The 19,793-nt window shown below is 37.1% G+C and overlaps 4 protein-coding genes and 2 pseudogenes across 6 annotated transcripts; all 6 read left to right on the top strand.

Moving 5' to 3' along the window:
• The first annotated feature begins 1,106 nt into the window (after positions 1-1,106).
• On the top strand, positions 1,107-3,596 carry LOC103325990 (uncharacterized). The gene is made up of 4 exons (XM_008228188.3): positions 1,107-1,250; positions 1,658-1,928; positions 2,796-2,873; positions 3,150-3,596. Exons 2-4 carry the CDS (start codon positions 1,691-1,693, stop codon positions 3,440-3,442), a joined length of 609 nt encoding a protein of 202 aa, XP_008226410.1. The 5' UTR covers positions 1,107-1,250; positions 1,658-1,690; the 3' UTR covers positions 3,443-3,596.
• A 173-nt stretch (positions 3,597-3,769) lies between these two features.
• Positions 3,770-5,925, top strand: LOC103325989 (UDP-glycosyltransferase 76B1-like). Its single transcript, XM_089048520.1, has 2 exons — positions 3,770-4,240; positions 4,734-5,925. Exons 1-2 carry the CDS (start codon positions 3,772-3,774, stop codon positions 5,630-5,632), a joined length of 1,368 nt encoding a protein of 455 aa, XP_088904646.1. The 5' UTR covers positions 3,770-3,771; the 3' UTR covers positions 5,633-5,925.
• Positions 5,926-6,533: 608 nt separating this feature from the next.
• LOC103325988 (F-box/FBD/LRR-repeat protein At5g56420-like) lies at positions 6,534-8,350 on the top strand. Its single transcript, XM_089048694.1, is given in 5 exon segments — positions 6,534-7,050; positions 7,053-7,418; positions 7,421-7,509; positions 7,850-7,984; positions 8,063-8,350. Coding segments are annotated over 5 exon segments (1,395 nt in total).
• A 282-nt stretch (positions 8,351-8,632) lies between these two features.
• Positions 8,633-11,795, top strand: LOC103325987 (F-box/LRR-repeat protein At4g14103-like; annotated as a pseudogene). Its single transcript, XR_016125717.1, has 4 exons — positions 8,633-8,848; positions 9,450-10,477; positions 10,996-11,130; positions 11,218-11,795. The product of XR_016125717.1 is annotated as an F-box/LRR-repeat protein At4g14103-like (transcript).
• A 556-nt stretch (positions 11,796-12,351) lies between these two features.
• On the top strand, positions 12,352-15,321 carry LOC103325984 (F-box/LRR-repeat protein At3g59190-like; annotated as a pseudogene). The gene is made up of 5 exons (XR_016125320.1): positions 12,352-12,569; positions 12,912-13,647; positions 13,691-14,063; positions 14,570-14,736; positions 14,820-15,321. The product of XR_016125320.1 is annotated as an F-box/LRR-repeat protein At3g59190-like (transcript).
• Positions 15,322-15,992: 671 nt separating this feature from the next.
• Positions 15,993-18,860, top strand: LOC103325983 (craniofacial development protein). Its single transcript, XM_089049479.1, has 4 exons — positions 15,993-16,827; positions 18,033-18,150; positions 18,258-18,509; positions 18,598-18,860. Exons 1-3 carry the CDS (start codon positions 16,052-16,054, stop codon positions 18,474-18,476), a joined length of 1,113 nt encoding a protein of 370 aa, XP_088905605.1. The 5' UTR covers positions 15,993-16,051; the 3' UTR covers positions 18,477-18,509; positions 18,598-18,860.
• Positions 18,861-19,793: the final 933 nt, after the last annotated feature.

Genomic DNA, 19,793 nt, shown 5'->3' with positions numbered 1-19,793 from the left:
TTCTCTCAATGAATGTCAAGCTTCTTATTACAATAGCAATGTTGATAATGTGCAAATTCAAGGAAATTACCCTTTGTTCTTGCGCCTTTTTTTTTTTTTTTTTTTTTGGGTGCAAATACTCCGCGGAAACTCCTCATATGTGAATTCATGATCCTTCCCATTTTGATGAAGCTTTTTGTGGTTCATAATCTTTCTTGCAGGTACTTAAGAAATTATATAATACTAATCACTCCAGATACTTGATAGGAATTGGGTGCAGGGTGAGACCTTTTCTCCTTATTGCTAGCAACGGCTTCTTCCTCCCTCTACCCCACTCTCTGTACACCATATCCATGGGGACCGAACCAGCCCCTCCACCTCCACAGCCAAACCCACCCACCCTTTCGGACTCTCTCTCCCCTTCATCATTATCCTTTCACCCTCACTCCGTTTTGATTCTATAATTTATTAAACATAACTCCATCAAATTACTTAAAATGTTCATAACTCTCTCAATAACAATTACCTACATCAGAAAAATAAGCATGAAAAGAACTAGGTTGGATTGGATTGACTTCTCACAAGCAAATTCCTAATCCGATCAAATCATGTCAGTTTTTTAAATTAAGGATATCTAATCCAATACGTCAAATCATCAACACTGATTAAAATTGAATTGAATCAGTCGATTTGGGCCGATTGGATTGGATCTTGCACACCCCTATAAGTGATGGTCCATCCTTAATATTTAAATTTTTAGACTTTTAAAAATTTATTTTACATTTGCAAAGTCTTCCTAAATTGTCCAGTGTAATTCCATATTAGGGGAGGGGAATAATGGGCCCTTGCGTCAATCCAACCACAGCTCTAGGTCGCACGTTTACTCTAGCCCTCGGTGCGGGAGTAGCCTCTCCCTCCCCTAAACTTTTGTTCATTTAAAAAAAAAAAAAAAAATTGTTCTAAAAAAGGAAACAAAAGATTGTGGAATTAAATAGGGAAAAGCCAAAATTATCGGGCGCTCTTTTTCTTGTCCAGCTACCCTAACTCTCTTCACACGCTACGCTACGACCAAAACAAACAAACAAAGCCTTCACCTTCTACCAGGAGGAAACCGCAGCCTGGTAACCCTAAGTCTTCTTCTATTTATTCTTCTGGTTATTTACGTACAGAGTCTTCTTCAGGATTTCTTATTATTTTCTTATTTTGGTTATTTACTTAGCGTTCTTCGTTTACTGAGTGAGGGTGTACTTGGGGCTCTGATTTATTCTCAGGTATCAATTCTCTCTTTGGCTTCAAAAAACATATTTTGGTTTTTCTGTGAATTTTAATTTGACTACCCAGGCATATATGCAATTCTGCTGTGATTTAGCATATTTAGGTTTTGCTGTCAGAAGAGCTAGAAACCCATCTTTCGAGTTGTAGAAACAATGATTCTTATTGATATGCATATATGTCTAGGTCACTAATAGAAAAAAAATAAAGAAAGAATCAACGTTGGGAGCGTCTTCAAATAATAAAGATTAAGAAAGAATTTATCTAGGCTAAGTTGTATGACGGACTTAACTTTTATTGCTATAAAACTAATTTTTATTGAAAAACCACCTTCTTTTTTAATCTAACAACTTACAATCTCATCTCTATGTGAAGCCTGAACCCTAATAAATCCAAAGCTCTGCAGGCAGGCATTACTCTCTTTCGAACAGACTCATCCATGGACCTTGTCTCATCCTTAGATTGCCAGAAATTGGATGCCCAGTCGGTGGGGTTCGTTGAGGACCGCGGCGCAAAGGAACTTTTCGCGCCAGATATCCCTCGCATCAGCGATTTGTCAATTTGTGGCAATTCGGTTGTCGTCAATAAGAAAGGTGGCGGAAAGGTCCTTTGCCCACCAGAGATGGTCCCCCTTGACCGCGATACGTCTCCACTTTTGAAACTCGGCTGGCCTATGGGTATGATTTTCTTTTTTTCTTTAATTTAAGGGTTTCTAACGAAGAATTTTTGCAATTTAATTACTTGGGCTTTAAATATTATGTCTCAGCTTTTGTGTATGACAATTTCTCTTTTTACATCGAAAATATTTGCTTTTTGGTGCATGTATAGAATTTCGTCTCGTACAGTATTTTAGTTATATTTGATTTGGAAATACTTTTAGAGGGAGATTAGTTTTGAGTTCGTTGCGCATTTGGTTATTTGGGTGTATTTTTTCGACAAATTTTTTGTGTTGCACGTTTCTCTTTTAATTTTGGGAAGTAATTGAAGAATATGGTGCCAAGCCTTTGCTAATTGATCAAATTAAGCTATAACTGATTTTGGATTGTTGGTAGACAAATGGTTAATTACTTGAACTCAGTGTTTTTAGACCAGTTTTCTAAAAAAGCTTTTTTATGTTTGCAGTATTTGAATGGGAGAATAGAATAGTAAAATGGCCTTTTTTAAATGTTTTATGCCTTACTAGCCCTTTATTTATTAGAACCATAGGCTGCTGCTGCTCACACTTATTCTCCCCTCTTATGTCCTAGTGCTCCTGGTATGCTCTTGACTTTTGTTTTTAGGGTTTGAGAGGAAGATTATCTGGAATTTGCTTGGACTCTGTGTATTTTGGAAAAAAAGAAATTGTTTTTTCTTTTAGTTTGGTTGATGCATTCAATTCTGTTTTTTAAGACAATTTATGCATCAAGTTATTTTGGTGTGTGCATATTGGATAACCGACATTTAATATTATAGTTATTTTTTTATGGATCATAGATCTCATTCCTTCTAACTTCTTTGACATCGTCACCTTTTTTTTTTGTATTTAACAATATAATTGCAAATAGGTAGCAAAGCTGAAGAAACAAAGGCTGGTCCTGATGGCACCTACATTCCTTTCTTCCAGCTCCCTCGTCCTGATATTGGTATGCCTTTGATTTTAGAGAGAGAGAAAAAAAAAATTATATAGCTCCTCTTCCCACCTCCTAACAAACCCTTGCCTCCCCTTTCGTCTGTAGCTTCTCTATTTACAATTTTACATATATTTCATCAAAGATTCTTGTTATTCAATATCAATATCATGTGCTCACAAGACTGATATTTGGGTTTTTTCATCCTCATTCATTCATTTATTTTTTCTATAAATAATTATTTTTATTGCTTTTGTTGTATCTAATAATAGATTTACAAACTTCAAATAGGTGAATGCGAGTATTGTTTAAAGGTGGGTGAGCACATTTGGCAACAATGTCCTTACAAGGATCGTGTCCCAAAGAATGCAATTCTTGGCAGTGGTTGTGATGTAGTTTGTAGGGTATGTGGTTGGTTCTTTAGAGGGTCCTGTTGTGGCCAAGATGAAGGACGTGCGATTCTCAAGAATTGTGGTATCTGTTTGACCACAGGTAAACACTGGTCTGCATCATGCCCGACCCTTCCACCCGCCAGCAGGAAAGAGATTCCTTCTGAACCATGTTTTTCTATCAAGTTTGTCTGAAACTGAAATAATAGAGAATGGAGAGTTACTGTTTCTCTAACGTTAATTGCAGTTTAACAAATATAATTAGACATTTTATATATCTTAATGTCTTAATTAACTGTAATCTTCGCAACTCTTGTGTCACATTTTATACTTATTCCGCCGGAGAGAATATTACTCTCATGTATGCTTCTGAAACAAAAAAGACAAATGTGGCAAAATAATAATAGTTAAGGGACATAGGGCCGCATGGAATTTACATTGATCATATGCCTAACATTGAGAATTGACAAGAATCAGAAGCCAAAGCCAAGGAAATCTCACAGAGGCTCCCTCTAAATTCTAACATGGAGCAAAGGAAGGGTTTGAGATTGATACTGTTTCCAATGCCCCTTCAAGGCCATTTAAACCCCATGCTAGAACTGGCCAACCTTCTTCACCACAAAGGATTCTCCATAACCATCATCCACACCCAATTCAACTCTCTCAACCCTTCAACCTATCCAGACTTCACCTTCCACTCAATCCCTGTTGCCTTATCTCAAGCTGAGGCCTCCACAAGCGATATTTTGGCGTTTATTTCTCTTCTCAATGTTAAGTGTTCTGAACCCTTCAGAGAATGCTTGGCTAGGTTGCTATCAGATAATCAGGAGCCTGTTGCTTGCTTGATCTCTGACCTTCTGTTTCACTTCACTCAACCTGTTGCTGAGAGCCTTAAGCTCCCAAGGATTCTATTAAGGACCTCAGCTGCCTTTTCCTTTGTTGCTTATGCTGCATTTCCACTTCTGCTGGAAAAGGGTTACCTCCCCATACAAGGTGTGGCTTTTTATTAAGCTTATTTCTTTACATGTTTCATTGTGGATCCAGATCCTCTGCTTATCTTTGTTCAAAGTACATAAATCTCATACCAAGAATGTCAAGTTTTGCACTACAGTACGTAAGATGTTAGACATATCCGATCAGTATCGATGGGTTTTGAGTTAGATGCTTTAATTTTATCGATCTTTGTTTTAAATCTAATTCGCTTATTAGAAGTCTAAGAATTATATTGTATTTTTATTTTACTACATCAAACCTATTTAACTAAGATGGAAAAAGTCCTTTGATTTTTAATAAACAATTCAGTTAAAAACAAAGATATCCAGACAAAGAGAAAGTCCAAATTCCCTGGCTGTTTGCTACAAAATCTACATGCATTGTCAGATGCTATTACACTTGACAATTACTTAAATTTCTGGGTGACAACAATTTCCTATACTTTCAATTACTTCATATTTTTATTAGTATATTTTTATCTTGGCATCATTAGATTCTCGACTAGAAGAACCAGTTATAGAGCTTCCACCTCTCAAAGTCAAAGACCTTCCGGTGCTCAAAACTATGGACCCAGAAAAATACTATGAACTAGTGTCAGGCCTGAAGAAGGAAACTGAGGCCTCATATGGGATCATTTTCAATACTTTTGAAGACCTTGAAGGAAGTTCACTGGCCACAATTCGCCAAGAATTCTCCATCCCAATTTTCACAATAGGCCCATTTCACAAGTGCTTCCCTGAAGCCTCGTCTTCTTCTTCAAGTAGCAGCTTATTATCACAAGACCAAAGCTGCATTCCATGGCTAAACTCCCAAGCACCAAAATCTGTCATCTATGTCAGCTTTGGAAGCATTGCTACAATAAGTGAAGCCCAATTTTTGGAGATGGCTTGGGGGCTAGCCAACAGCAACCAGCCCTTTTTGTGGGTGATCCGACCCGGATTAGTACATGGGTCGGAGTGGCTAGAACCACTGCCAAGTGGGTTCATAGAGGCCCTAAACGGGAGGGCCCACATTGTGAAATGGGCTCCACAAAAGGAGGTGCTGGCCCACCCAGCTGTTGGAGTGTTTTGGACTCACAATGGTTGGAATTCTACATTGGAGAGTATTTGTGAGGGGGTCCCTATGATTTGCATGCCATGTCTCAGTGATCAAATGGCGAATGCAAGATGTGTAAGTGATGTTTGGAAAGTAGGGTTGCAGTTGGAGCATGGGATGAAAAGAGGTGAGATTGAAAGAACAGTTAGGAAAATAATGGTGGAGAAAGAAGGGGAAGAGATTAGAGAGAGAATCTTCCAGCTAATGGAGAAGGCAAATGTTTGCATCAAACAAGGTGGCTCTTCATACCAATCCTTGGAGGGCTTGGTTAAGCACATTTTGTCATTAGAAAAATGATAATTTGCTTTCCAAACTCAGAGTCAATGACTTTCCAACTTGGTGTTTTGAGGGCATTGGGAGGCCTTGTGTTGTTGTGTGTAGTCTAAAACTTTTACTGCTTGTAATTTAAACCTAGAGATTTTAACAACTTTGTGCCTTTATTGGAGGGGGATTGTGTATCGCCTCAATAATCAATTCTATGTATTTTATTATTATTATTTTACAAGTGATTGGGGGAGGGGAAATATTCATCGGGTGCCTAGGAGTTTCGAACCTCTGCCCATAAGAATATAAGTGAAATAACTCGACCAACTGAGCTATACCCCACTTGCTCGACACCATGTAGTTAAAGGTTATTTAGAAGAGTTTCAAATTGGTTTTTTTGGGCTGATTTTTAATGTTGATTTGAAAGCTCAAACGGTAGAGCCCAATAAGGGAGCCAAAAACCGAAATAACACAAAGGCAAAGCCAGGCCCACAATAAAGACAAATGTAGAGGTGAACAAGGATTTCTAGGCCCCACCAAATCTATTATGGCATGTTTATAAATTCGTAATTGGATTAAGAGGAATTGAATTGAGGATGAGTTGAATTGAGGGGAATTAGATTCCGGATTCCTATTAAAGTTGTTTATTAAACCATATGAATTTAGGAGAGTTAGATTCCGGATTCCTATTGAAGTTGTTTCCTAAATTATATATGGAATTGGGGTAGAAGTGGTGCTAATTATTAAAATGTCATGAGTATAATGGGTAAAAAAGATGAATTTCTTCGTAACCTTATGACTTTGTAAAGTCTTGCCCCTTGCGTTGTTTATCTGTGAACAACTTATAATCTTTCTTTCAGTTGTTAATCTAGAAGATAGCTGTGAAGGTATGGTTTAAAGTTTCTAACTAGAAAAAATGTACAGGGACATAAAAATGGGTTCGAAATCAAAGCCTCTCAGACTAGAAAAGAAGCCAAAGCGTCAAGACAGTGTTAAAGATAGGATCAGTGAGTTACCAGATGCAATTCTTTGTCACATACTTTCCTTCATTCCAACAAAATATGCTGTGAGAACAAGCATTCTGTCTACAAGATGGAAGAGGATATGGGCTTCTGTTCCCATTCTAGACTTCGAATATCAAGCTTTGTCTGTTTTGTGTCCGTGGACAGAGGGATATAAGTCTGAGTCCTATGCTCTCTTTTTAACTTTTGTTGATCGTGTTCTTTCCTCCCGTGACCGGTTAGATATTCAAAAATTTCGTCTTCATTGTTACTGCAGCGATGAGGATTTCTCTCGTTGGATTCCAACCATCATTAGGCATAATGTTGTTGAACTTGATCTTCATGTCGAAATAAATAATCATGAAGGTGGCCTGATTTTGGAGTTGCCTCAATGCGTTTTCATGTGCAAAACACTGGAGGTTTTGAAGATGGAAGTCAAATTGTATTGCATATATATGCTCCTCCTACATCAGGGTGTTTTCCAAGTCTCAAGTTCCTACATGTCAGTGTTGATTATCCTGATAGTGACTCAATGGAAAAGATTTTTTCTTGCTGCCCTGTTCTTGAATGTTTGACTATAGATGGACTTCTTGGATTCAATGATGTTTTGAATTTCAACATCTCTGTGCCTCAACTAAAGACGTTGAGATTGGAATTCAACCTAAGCTGTTTTGGTCAAAATAGTAAGCACACTTTTTTTATAAATTGCCCAAAGCTTGAAAGCCTTGATATCAAGCAGGATATTTTGTCAAATTATTCATTCGAGAACGTAAAATCTTTGGTCAAAGCAAACGTCAATCTCTGGTGCCATTATGTGGTCACGAGCGTGCCTTTTCTAACGGAGCAACTGCGCTTCTGGCCTTATTTTCCAATGTGAAGTACCTGTCTCTTTCAGCTCATTTTTTGGCGGTAAGTATGCCCTAACTCGCTCCTTTTACTCAATGTTTAGTAGAGAGGAGTATCGGAAGGAGAGCAGGGTAGCATGCAAGCCCATCTTTTGAATCCCTCTAAGTTGGACAGATTAAAGAAATAATTAAGATGAAAAAACACATACCTAGCAGGCATGTCCCCCTCCCCTTGTAGTTTAGACTATCGCTTGTTTTTATATATAAAAAAAGGAGTGTTCGTACTGAAAGTAGTGTCTTCCATTTTGGTGTTTTATGATTTGCAATAGTATGCTGCTATGCATAAGTAGATGTTTAATTCATGCATGAGTTTATGTTTGATTAGTATTTTATCTTTCACGAAGGGTGGCTGTCTGCCTGCATTTGATAATTTGAGTGAATTGAAGCTGGTTCTTCATGATTGCTATCACTGGGATTTGCTAACAGAGCTGCTCAAGAGATCACCTAATCTGGAATATCTTGTCGTGGAACATAAAGAAGTAAGATGCACTTTCACTCGTGCCAAGTCCTACCAACGTGCATCTCTTTACCATTCTCATTTCATTCATACTTTGCAGGACATATCATGTTTTAAGGATTACATAATGCACGAAAACTACTTGAAATATGTCTTATACTCAGAGCATCGATGGAGAAAACCAGAATCTGTGCCTGTTTGTCTGATATCACACCTCAAGACTATCACCATAAGGGGATACAAGGGATACCCGCATGAGAAGAAAGTGGCTAAGTATTTGTTAAAGAAGGGTCAAGTTTTGAGTAAGATGACTATTTGTAATGGCTTATCCAAAGATTTTGCAATGTCTCGAAGGGCTTCAAAGGCTTGTCAACTTGAATTTATCTGAAGTTTTTATTTTGTTAGTCCAATATTGGGTTTTAGATGGATTCTGTCATCAAAGTTGTAAATCAGAGAAACCCCCTTCGTTGATCTTAAGATGGATCGATTTGCCGATGTTTGTTTTGTACTTTGTACATTTCTTATCCACTTTGCTTCGAATTAATTGTCGTTTAATTTTTTATACAAGTCTTTCTAGTCAGAATAAGATTATCAAATGCTATTCATTTTATTCACTATCCCAAACGAAATGTGAACGTAAAGACCCAAAGAGGCAAAGCCCAAAAGAGGCCTAACTGAAAGAGAAGATGCATATAAGGCTCTAGTTTTCCTAAAGAAGTCTCACATTTTCATTTCGTAGTCGCAAGTCGCAACAGAGATGGTCAAAGCGGCGTCGTACCTGAGGTTACAATTTTCTTAGCCTTTCCCGCCGTTTCTCGACAACCAAGCAGGGGTTTTACTATTCGCTCCCACTAGGGCTTTACTCGGGCATCTCAGAACGTTTCAGGTACTTTTTCTTCGTAACCCTTTGGCTTCTTCCGTACCATCTGTTTGGTTACCGAGAAACTGAGAAATGATTCATGGAAAGTTCAAGTCTTTCCTTTTGCATTGTTTATTTGTGAAGAAAATGTAGTCTTTCTTTTCAGTTGCTAATTCTAGATCGTTATGGTTTCTGGAAAAATGTTCATTGATGGATTTTTTTTTTACAAATTTATAAATAAACCCAATCCTAGACATGTATTTATAAAAAAACTCAAGCACTATTTAAACATAGAAACACACTCAAAATCAACTCCAAAGTCAACTTTTTGGGTGTGTTTATAAATGGGTTTTGAGTGTGTGTAATGATGGGTTTTTGGTGTGTTTATATGTTTAAATAGTGCTTGGGTTTTTTTATAATTTCAACCCCCATTTTGGGTGTTTTAGTGAAACTCCCTTTTTTTTTCTCGGGTCTGTCTGTTTTCATTGAATAGCTTTTCCCTAGAAAATAGAATTTCATATTTTTTTTCATACATGAATAGTTTAATGTTTCTAAGTAACTGAACAGAGACATAAAAATTAGGAGTTTTTAGTTTTAATTTTTTTTTTTTTTTTATCCAAATGCACAGAGACATAAAGATGGGTTCGAGGGTAAAGGGTTTCTTACTAATGGGTGGGAAGATACCAAATAAGAAGTCAAATCCTCCACCAAGAGTTGAAGACAGGATCAGTAAATTACCAAATGAAGTACTTTGTCACATCCTTTCGTTCCTTCCAACAAAATATGCTGTGAGGACCAGCATTCTCTCTACAAGATGGAAGAACGTATGGGCTTTTGTTCCCAACCTAGACTTCAAATATGTAGAAGCCAGGTCTTATTTTTTCAACAAAAAGAAAGACAAGTTTACCTCTGCTGGTTTCTTCATGTTTGTTGATCGTGTGATTTCCATTCGTCGTTCAGCTGATATTAAAAAATTTTGTCTTCATTGTTCCTGTGGTAGTAAGGATTTCGCTCGTATTGTTGGTTGGATTCGAACTGCCATCCAGCATAATGTTGTTGAACTTGATCTTTGTTTTGAAACAACAGATAAAGACCTGGCTTTTGAGTTGCCCCAATTCATTTTCATGTGTAAAACACTGGTGGTTTTGAAGTTGAGGTCAAACTGTATTACCAATGCTCCTCTTGCGTCAGGGAGTTTCCCAAGTCTCAAGATTCTCCATGTCAGAGTTGAATATCCTGTTAATGATTCGATGGAAAAGATTTTTTCTTGCTGTCCTGTACTTGAAGATTTGACTATAGATGGACTTTTGACTATAGTTGGACTTCTTGGATCAGATGATGTTTTGAATTTCAAGATATCTGCTCCTGAACTAAAGATTTTAAAATTTGATCTTGCCGCATAGAAACTGGGTTGGCGATCATGATCACCAGTACTGTTTTCTTATTAATTGTCCAAAGCTTGAAAACATTGATCTCAAGCAGGACATTTTATCGAAATATTTATTCAAGAATGCAAAATCCCTGGTCAAAGCCAGTCTTAATCTCTTTAGCCATGCTGTGGCGGATCAACAGCCCGACTTTTCTAACCGTGCAAATGCACTTCTGGCTGGAATTTCCAATGTTAAATATCTCTCTCTATCAGCTCATGTTTGGGAAGTAAGTATGCCCTAACTTGTTCCTTTTAAACTTTGTTTGGTAGAGAGGATTATAGGATGGGACGAAGGGATGGTTGGAAGAGAGGAAGGATATGTGCTCCTTCTTTTGTAAAGAGGAAGACTGGAGGGGTGAGGAATGCATAGGGGTCGATATTTTCAATCACTTAGAAGTTGGACATATGAAAGAATGAAACAAATTAAATAGTAATTTGCTTTTGGTTTGTATAGGAAATGAATAAGATTTTGATCTGTAGTTACATGAGGAGATTCTCATTTCATCTCTTATTTTCTTATTTTCCTTTTGGGAATCACCTTATTCCCTTTTACGTAGGAGAGATGAAGAAAATCTTAGCCGAGGGAAAGACACATCACTTGCATGCCCCCTATTCTATTTCTTCAAAATTTTCCTTACTTATCGATCTTTTTTTTTTTTCTTTGTACCAAACGTAGTGTTCGTAACTGAAATCCTGTTTCCATTTTGGCAACTTATGTTTGATCAATACTTCATCTGTTATGAAGGCTTGTTGTGTCCCTGCTTTTGATAATTTGAACGAATTGAAGCTGGTTCTTCATGATTGCTACAACTGGGATTTGCTAACAGAGTTGCTCAAGAGATCACCTAATCTGGAACATCTATTCTTAGAACATGAAAACGTAAGATGTATTTCTACTCATGTTATGTGATATCAACAGCAGATCTATAAGGTTCCCATTTCATTCATTCTTTTAAATGATTGTCAGGACGAAGAATGTATATGCTCGGACGAAGAATACTCGGAGGATGGATCCTCAAAGGTAGAATACTCAGAGGATGGATGCTCCAATGCTGAAAAATGGAATACCCCAGACTTTGTGCCTATATGTTTGGTGTCACACCTCAAGACTATCTCCATAAGGGGATTCCAAGGGCACCTGCATGAGAGGGAAGCGGCAAAGTATTTGTTAGAGAATGGTGAAGTTCTGCGTAAGATGACTATTTATACAGGTGATTTTCTGCCTGCAAAAGAGAAGATATACAAGGAATTTTCAATGTTTCAAAGGGGTTCAAGGACTTGCCAGGTAGAATTTATCGAAGAAGCAGGTTCTAGCTTTGACAACGATTATGTTTACTAATTCCAATTCTGGGTTTTAGAAGGAGTCGAATCTATACAAGATGCAATTTTTAGCTTTTATAACGATTTTATTTTGCAAGTCCAATTCTGTCCTAGAAGGATTCTGCTATGAAAGTATGTTGATCTTAAGATGAATCAATTTGCAGTGTTTTTTTTCCACTGAATAAAATTCTTATCCACTTGTTTAGCTTCTTTGAAGATGGTTAATCTGCAATGGAGGAGTAGATGGTTAATTTCCATTAGTGTAGGAGCATCAAGTTGTCTCTGATGCCTCTCCTCATGACAAATCATTTAGGAGCCTAGTATAAACAAGCAGAATTACCTTTCTTGTTTGTGTTTGTATTTAAACAATCAACAAACCAAATCTACAAAATAGCTATTGATCTAGCGATATATTTATTTCCATTTTGTTGGGAGAGGTTCCAAATTAAAATCATCCTCCGACAAGTAAAATAATATGAAGACTTGCAAATTAGCATAAAAACCACAATGTTTACACATAGGCTAGAAATTGCAAACATTAACAGTTTCAAAAATAAAAAGTTTTTTTGGCAGAGTCAAATTTATTTATTTTAATACAAGTGACTGTCTAAACTATAAGGAGAGTAGTAGTTTCTCGTACACGCACTAGTACTACCCAGGCGTGATAAGTTTTGAAATTGAGACCACTAGTCTGCAATCCGCTAAGCTAGCCCCGTTGACACAGTCAAATTTAAGTTTAAAAAAAAATTAATAATAAATTAAACCAAAAAATTAAAGAGAGAAAGAGAGAATGAGCAATAAGGTGAGTTTTCTGAAACAGTGGATTGGAAAGAAGCCTACAAGGTCGCACTTCATAGTTGCAGCAGAGACTGCTAAAACGCTGTCGTTTCGATGCTCTTCTTGTTCTTATTAGCTTTTCCCGCGGTTCTCAGCAATCAAACACAGATTTTATTCTTCGCTGCCAGTAGTGTACTACTGGGCCATCTCACAACGTTTCAGGTACTTTTCTTCGTAACCCTTTGACTTCGTTATCATTTGTTTGGTTACCGAGAAAACAGAGACATGGTTAATAGAAAAGGATTCAAGTCTTTCCCCTTTTGCGTTGTTTATCTGTGAAGAAAATATAATCTTTCTTTTCAATTGCTAATTCTAGGTAGAATATAGTTTCCCAAAAATGGTTCCATTGATTATTTTCTTCTTTGGGCTGTTTGGATCCCTTGAAAAACTTCTCTCTAGAAAGTAGAATTTCATGATATTTGTGAAGATCAATTAACAGAATTGCAAGCCTACATTACGAGTTTTTTTTTTTTTTTTTTTTAAATTTTTCATCAAAATGTACAGTGACAAAAATGGGTTCGCAGTCAAAGCCTCTCATACTGGTAAAGAAGCCAAAGCCGCAAGCAGTAGTTAGAGATTGGATCAGTGAATTACCTGATGCAGTTCTTTGTCACATACTTTCCTTCCTTCCAACCAAACTTGCTGTGAGAACCAGCATTCTGTCTTCAAGATGGAAGAACATATGGGCTTCTGTTCTCAATCTAGACTTCGACGACGAATACAATCCCTGGATAGAGAGGGATGACTCTTTCTCGATGTTTGTCGATCATGTACTTTCCTTTCGTGACTCAGCCGACATTCATAAGTTTCGTCTTCGTTGTTCCGGTGTTGAGGATTTCTCTCGTATTGATGGTTGGATTTGCACTGCTATTGACCTTAATGCTGTTGAATTTGATCTTCGTGTTCACTCCAATCGCCAGATTTTTGAGTTGCCTCAGAGCTTTTTCATGTCCAAAACACTGGTGGTTTTGAAGCTAAATTCAGATTGTCTTAGATATGTTCCTCCTAAGTCAGGGTGTTTCCCAAGTCTCAAGTTCCTCCATGTTACAGACTATTATCCTCATTATGAATCAATGGAAAAAAAAATTTCTTGCTGCCCTGTACTTGAAGATTTGACTATGGTTGGATTCGCACTGCTATTGACCTTAATGCTGTTGAATTTGATCTTCGTGTTCACTCCAATGGCCAGATTTTTGAGTTGCCTCAGAGCTTTTTCATGTCCAAAACACTGGTGGTTTTGAAGCTAAATTCAGATTGTCTTATATATGTTCCTCCTAAGTCAGGGTGTTTCCCAAGTCTCAAGTTCCTCCATGTTACAGACAATATCCTCATTATGAATCAATGGAAAAAAAAATTTCTTGCTGCCCTGTACTTGAAGATTTGACTATAGATGGAGTTGTTGAACATGATGCAGATGTTTACATCTCTGCACCTGAATTGAAGACATTAAGAATAAGTTTAAGTGGTGAAGATTTTTCTCCTCAGAACACTTTTTCTATAAATGCTCCAAAGCTTGAAAAACTTGATGTCATGGAGGATCGTTTGTCAAATTACATTGTGAAGAATGCGAAGTCCCTGGTCAAAGCCATTGTTACATTGTGACTTCTCTAAGCTTTCAAGTGTGCTTCTGCCAGGAATTTCCAATGTTAAGTATTTGTCTCTTTCAGCTATTCGTTGAAGGTAAGCATGCCCTGACTTGTTCCTCTCATATTGTTTGGTAGAGAGGACTGTAGGAAAGAAAGTAGGGGTGGTCGGAAGAGTGAAAGGAAAGGTATGTATTCCTTTTGTTTGTAAAGTGGAAAATCGGAGGGGTGAGGCATGCATACAGGCCCATCTTTTAAATCCCTTCAAAGTTGGATAAAATGAAGGAATGAAAGAAAAGAATTTAGTAATTTGGTTCAGGTTTGGAACGAAAAATAAAGAAATGGAATTGTATTTACAAATGAGAAAAATGTGTGCACCTTTCCTTCCATGATATAAACTATACTAGGGATGCACCATCCTTGCATCTTGCATTTTTCCTTTCCTTTTACCCTATCCATCGATCTTTTAATCTTTATTTGTACCAGACGTAGTTTGTAACTGAAAGCCTGTTTTTCAGTTTGGCAATTTATGATTGAAATAGTATGTTGTGCACGAGCAATGTTTATTTTCTGCGAGAGTTTATGTTTGATCGATACTTTATCTTTCACAAAGGCTTGTAGTGTGCCTGCTTTTGATAATTTGAGCGAATTGAAGCTGGTTCTTCATAATTGCTACGATTGGGAATTGCTAACAGAGCTGCTCAAGAGATCACCTAATTTGGAGTATCTTGTCTTAGAACATAATGAAGTAAGATTTATTTCCCCTTGTGCTGCGTGATACTAACATGCCGCTCTTTACTGTGCTCATTTCATTCATTCTTTTACTGTCGGGGTGCGTGTAGTATATACTCAGAGGATGAAGAATACTCGGAGGATGAAGAATACTCAGCGGAATACTTCGACCATGAATGGAATACACCAGAGACCGTGCCTGTTTGTTTGTCCACCCACCTCAAGAGTATCACCATAAGGGGATTCAAGGGAGACTCTGATGAGATGGAAGCGGCCAAGTATTTGTTAGAGTAGGGTAAAGTTCTGAATAAGGTGACTATTTATGGTGGTGATTTGCTGTGTAGAAGAGAGGAGTTAGACAAGGAACTTGAGTTGATTCAAAGGGGTTTGAGGACTTGTCGAGTTGAATTTTTCTGAGATGCAATTTCTAGCTTTTGCAACAATTGTATTGTTGAAAAGTCCAATTCTGGGTGTTAGAAGGATTCTGTTATCTTTTATTTCTTTCGAACTAAAAGGATTATGTTATCAACAAAGTTGTAATATTTAGCAACCTTTTTTTGTTGATAAAAAGATAAGCCTATTTGCAGTTGTTTGTTTTCCGTTGCATAAGTTTCCTATCCACTTTGTTTAGCTTCTTAACTTTGAATAGCAGAGCTCTTATATTGAATTGAGAGATAGACATATTGAATTGAGAGATAGACAAAAGGTTGGCTTCCTCAAGCCAGAAGTCCAAACCCACTTTTTTTTTTTTTGTTGATACAAGCAATAATCTATTTTAATTTAATCTAAACTACTGGGAGCGGGATTCGAACTCGGATGCAAAATGGGTGCACATCTGCTCTAGTCAATTTGGTTAAGCCCGCAACCACTTTTAATATACTGTTGAGAACTTCTACAGCCGTAACTTAACTATCAAGTCATTTCAAATCCATACATAAAACTCATAATTGGAATTTACAACTTCTTTCATGCTCATCTCTTTTCCCATTTCATCACTAGTACGATATATATGTTTTAACACTTTTTTTATTTTTATTTTTATTTTTAAGGAATATTTTAGTACTTTTAAATCTCAATTCTTCAACCAGATGTATGTCGGATTAATTTGCAGTCAAGAGGCCCTTGCTTTATATTATGGAAAATACTAGAGGCACCAACTTTGACCAACTCTAATAAAGCGTGGGACTGTTTATTAGACTCCACCTCTATTAAAGAGTTGGTGCCCAAGGTGGTGCCCAAAGTTGGTGCCTCTAGCACCACCCTTATATTATTTGCCCAAACGAAACCCTCCAAGGCCTAAACCCCCAAAACTCTTTAAACCCATCACCCATGTCTCCCTTCAGAACCCTCCTTTCCCACCACCACTCCTACTCTCTCCTTAAACCCCAAAACCCTCTTTCCATTTCCCAAATAACCCGCAAACCTTTCTCATTCTCCTCCATCTTCCAGAGATTCTATAGCTCACACCAGACTGAAAACCAAACCAAACCGAGAAAGCCTTTAGACCTTCTCTTCAAAGAGGCCGTAGAACTATCACCAAAACCCGAAAACTCCGAAAGCGAAGGTGAAACCGAAGACAGCCCATTGAAGAAGGGCTTGAGGGAGTTGGAGAAAGAGGTAAAGAGCTTGAAATCAAATTCGAATGGCGAAAACAAAGCGAAGAAGAGTGAAGTCGAACCCAAGAATTCTAAGGGTGAAACCGAAGACAGCCCATTGAAGAAGGGCTTGAGGGAGTTGGAGAAAGAGGTAAAGAGCTTCAAATCGAATTCGAATGGCGAAAACAAAGCAAAGAAGAGTGAAGTCGAACCCAAGAATTCTAAGGCTAAGGTCAGCTTATACGAAGTGTTCACAAACAAGGCGGCGGCGGGGGATGAAAGGAAGTGGAAAGAGTTGACAAGAGAGAGATCAAATACGTTTAAGGCTTTGTCGCAGGATATGGAAGTGGTTGTGAGCCATTTGTACAAAGAAGGGTACTTTAAAGATGCCAATTTCTTGTCTGTGAATGATGGTAGGTTGGATTTTAGTTGCTTTAACAATAGCTATGGCCGCGGTTTTGTAAAGTTTGCGGTGGAGAGGTTTGCCAAAGACAACCAAGTGATTGCAAAGTAAGCATTTTTATATGATTCTGTTTTTAATTCCATTCTTTTTTAGATTTATTTCTTAGCTCTATTTTCTTCTGTGTGTTTTCATGTTGGAGGAAAAAGAAGTGATTATGAAGGTCTACATTTTATAGTTATTGTCTAATGTTTCTTTCAATTCCTGGTAAATTGGTTTTCTTTTCCCTGTTTTCTGGTAATGTAGCATTCATCTCATATGATGCAATGCAATCAATTGTCCCAGTTGTCTCTATGAGTGAAGGCTTGTGTTTCTGAATCTTTCCGGTTGAAGCTTTAAACATTTTAATATGTAAATTATAAAGAGAGTAGAGAATGACACAATTTATAACGGGATATTTTTAGCCACGGAGCTGAGCTTATGGGGATTTCCATCATTTCTCATTATTACACTTCTTAGTTTTCAATTTTCCAAAGGATATGTAATACACTGTTATTAGTTGGATGGGCAATGCTGGGACTTATTGTGTTGGCCACTGCTTCACTAGCAGAGGAGCTGTGTTTTCTTTTTTCTTTGAGGGGGAAAATTGCATGAATGAAACATGGAGCTGGCACAAATACTATTCGTTGTTTTGATCCGCATACGTTTGAAAAGGCTTATGTCAATGTTCTACTTTTTTGCCAAGGAAGCTATGCTAATTCTTTAGAAGTCCACGGGTTCATGATTGGCATTCAGTTGGCTGTACTATGAGTATGAAATTGTACTCCATGATGTAAGTATGTTGGGATCAATATGGAGCTATATCTTCTAGCACATTGACTGGGAGAAACCACAAATTATGTGATTTCACTACCAATTTAGGACTACACTTTACATACAATGTCTAATCTTCACCAGATTGTCTTTAGTGAGACTAATTTGGTACTGCTTGATGATTGAGTTGAGAAATCGTACAGTGGAGGCCTAGGAAGAAAGAATATAAAAGATGATTTCAAACAATCTTTTCGTTTGCCTACATGCACCATTCCAGCAGCCCTAAGAAGTACAGGAACCATTTAGACAATCTGACATCCTGCGTTAAACTTCAAGATTTACATTTGAGTTTTATGGATTCAAGTTTATGAGTTCATGGTTTCATCAAGTTGATTTATATTTTGAATGTGCAGTGTTTTTCATTTTTTTTGTTGGTATTTCTCTTAATTTGATAGTCTCTTGATCAGTAATCTCCATCTGCTCTTGAAATTTTGTTTTTCAGATGGTTGTCAGGCTCTGACTTGAAAAAGGCGGCCCTTGTTGGTTGCCCTTCCCTTGCAAGAAAGAGTGTTTTCGGTGCTAAAAGATTGCGTAAATTTTTTGATATTCAAGAACATACTGTGAGTCAATTGTCCTATTAGTTTTTCTCTCTCACACTGACTTCATTTCACTCAATAAATTTAAATATTGTATAAATTTATTGTTTTGTGTTTTTGGTCACCTTCAGGTTTGTAGCAAATGTGTCTTAAAACAATCATGCAACTTTGTGAATCAGAATGTGTGGAATAGAGGCACCAAGAATTTGGATCTGGCTGATGTTATGAATACTATCACTTTATATGCTCTGGATGCTGTGCCTCCACAGCTGGTTGTGTCTGATGAAGTAAAGTCTTCTGTTAGTCGATTGCTCAAGGAGGTGTTGAGGCTAAGTAAAACCACTTCATGAGGCAAATTTACTATTTGCACGACATTGTTCGAGGTAGGTTGAGGCTTATTATTTTCGGTTATTGCGTTTTTTGGTTCCAATTTAGACTCCTTTTCTTCTGAACCTTGTTCCTTTTATATAGGGTGCACATGTGGGGGATCTGAAATAATCCAACCCAATTTGGGTGGAGGGTGCTCAACCTGATGCCAAGAATAATGCATATCTCCAAGGTGACTTTCCCCATATTAATGTGAAACTGTTATCTTGGATGGACCATAAATCCTTAACACATTCTTAAATCCCTCGACAGATTTTGTATACCACCTTCAGTCTTACATTTGGGTTTGCTTGCACACGTTACATTGCATGCATTTTTACTGGTTTTATGAATTTAGTTTCATCTAAGTTCTTGCTTGCTTCCTCTGGTCACCAGTGCGTCCTGGAATCTCGTATCTCACCGACCATATATTCTCTTCAGAAACAGCAGTTGAGTTCTCTTGAGCGCTAGACTGTCTTAGGTATTATATTTTAAAAATGGTAAATTACTCAAATGGTCCTTAAATTTGTATCCGATTTACATTTTGGTCCATAAACTAAATTATTCGTTTAAATGGTCCACCAACTCTTTATTAATCGGCGCTTTGGCCCTATTGTTACATTTTCTGTTAAACTTAGTTATGTGAGCAGCACATGCTATATTTGTGGGGGTAAATAAGACTTTTGACCTATATATCACCACTTTATCACCTATTTAGAGAACATAGGACGGTTATGGACGGTTTTACCCTTACATTTGACGGCAACATTAAAATAATGTAACGGTAGGCTTAATGGAGCAATTAATATAAAGTTGATGGACTATTTGAACGAATAATTTAATTGAGGGACCAAAATGTAAATCGAGTATAAGTTTGAGGACCATTTGAGTAATTTACCTTTCTAAAAATGTTTAGAGACCAAATCCCAGGATCAGCACTTCCCCTATGAGATGCATGAATGAATAATGAGTATATTAATTAGGTTTTTTAGGTTTTAGACATAAAAAAAATTTCACTTTTAGAAAAAGCCAAAGCTTTTTCAAAAAAGACAAAAAAACCACTCAACTTTCAAATCAAAGACATACAAATGTATTGGATTCCTTAGGAAATCTAAAAATAAATAAGGGCATTTTTGTCCATTTTTGCTTCTTTTAAAAATTTTCTCTCTCCTTTTGCTTTTTCCAAAATGTCCCATATTAATTTAGGCCGTCTGACAAATTTGAGTGTATAAGATCAAACATTCTGATTATCTGAATCTCTCTGATGTCATAATGCATTTCAATAAGATTGTTTCAAACTC

Source organism: Prunus mume, linkage group LG3, assembly GCF_029339155.1.
Source record: "Prunus mume cultivar Tortuosa linkage group LG3, ASM2933915v1, whole genome shotgun sequence".
Taxonomy (NCBI): domain Eukaryota; kingdom Viridiplantae; phylum Streptophyta; class Magnoliopsida; order Rosales; family Rosaceae; genus Prunus; species Prunus mume.
The sequence above is the reverse complement of the archived record's forward strand: the minus strand, read 5'-3'. Positions and strand labels throughout refer to the sequence as shown.

What these genes read in the sequence shown, in the direction of transcription:
- LOC103325990 (XM_008228188.3), top strand. Translation starts at nt 1,691, where the DNA reads ATGGACCTTGTCTCATCCTTAGATTGCCAGAAATTGGATGCCCAGTCG. An exon ending in GAAACTCGGCTGGCCTATGG is followed by an intron (nt 1,929 to 2,795) that starts GTATGATTTTCT and finishes AATTGCAAATAG; the next exon opens with GTAGCAAAGCTGAAGAAACA. An exon ending in GCTCCCTCGTCCTGATATTG is followed by an intron (nt 2,874 to 3,149) that starts GTATGCCTTTGA and finishes AACTTCAAATAG; the next exon opens with GTGAATGCGAGTATTGTTTA.
- LOC103325989 (XM_089048520.1), top strand. Translation starts at nt 3,772, where the DNA reads ATGGAGCAAAGGAAGGGTTTGAGATTGATACTGTTTCCAATGCCCCTT. An exon ending in GGGTTACCTCCCCATACAAG is followed by an intron (nt 4,241 to 4,733) that starts GTGTGGCTTTTT and finishes TGGCATCATTAG; the next exon opens with ATTCTCGACTAGAAGAACCA.
- LOC103325983 (XM_089049479.1), top strand. Translation starts at nt 16,052, where the DNA reads ATGTCTCCCTTCAGAACCCTCCTTTCCCACCACCACTCCTACTCTCTC. An exon ending in GACAACCAAGTGATTGCAAA is followed by an intron (nt 16,828 to 18,032) that starts GTAAGCATTTTT and finishes TTTGTTTTTCAG; the next exon opens with ATGGTTGTCAGGCTCTGACT. An exon ending in TTGATATTCAAGAACATACT is followed by an intron (nt 18,151 to 18,257) that starts GTGAGTCAATTG and finishes GGTCACCTTCAG; the next exon opens with GTTTGTAGCAAATGTGTCTT.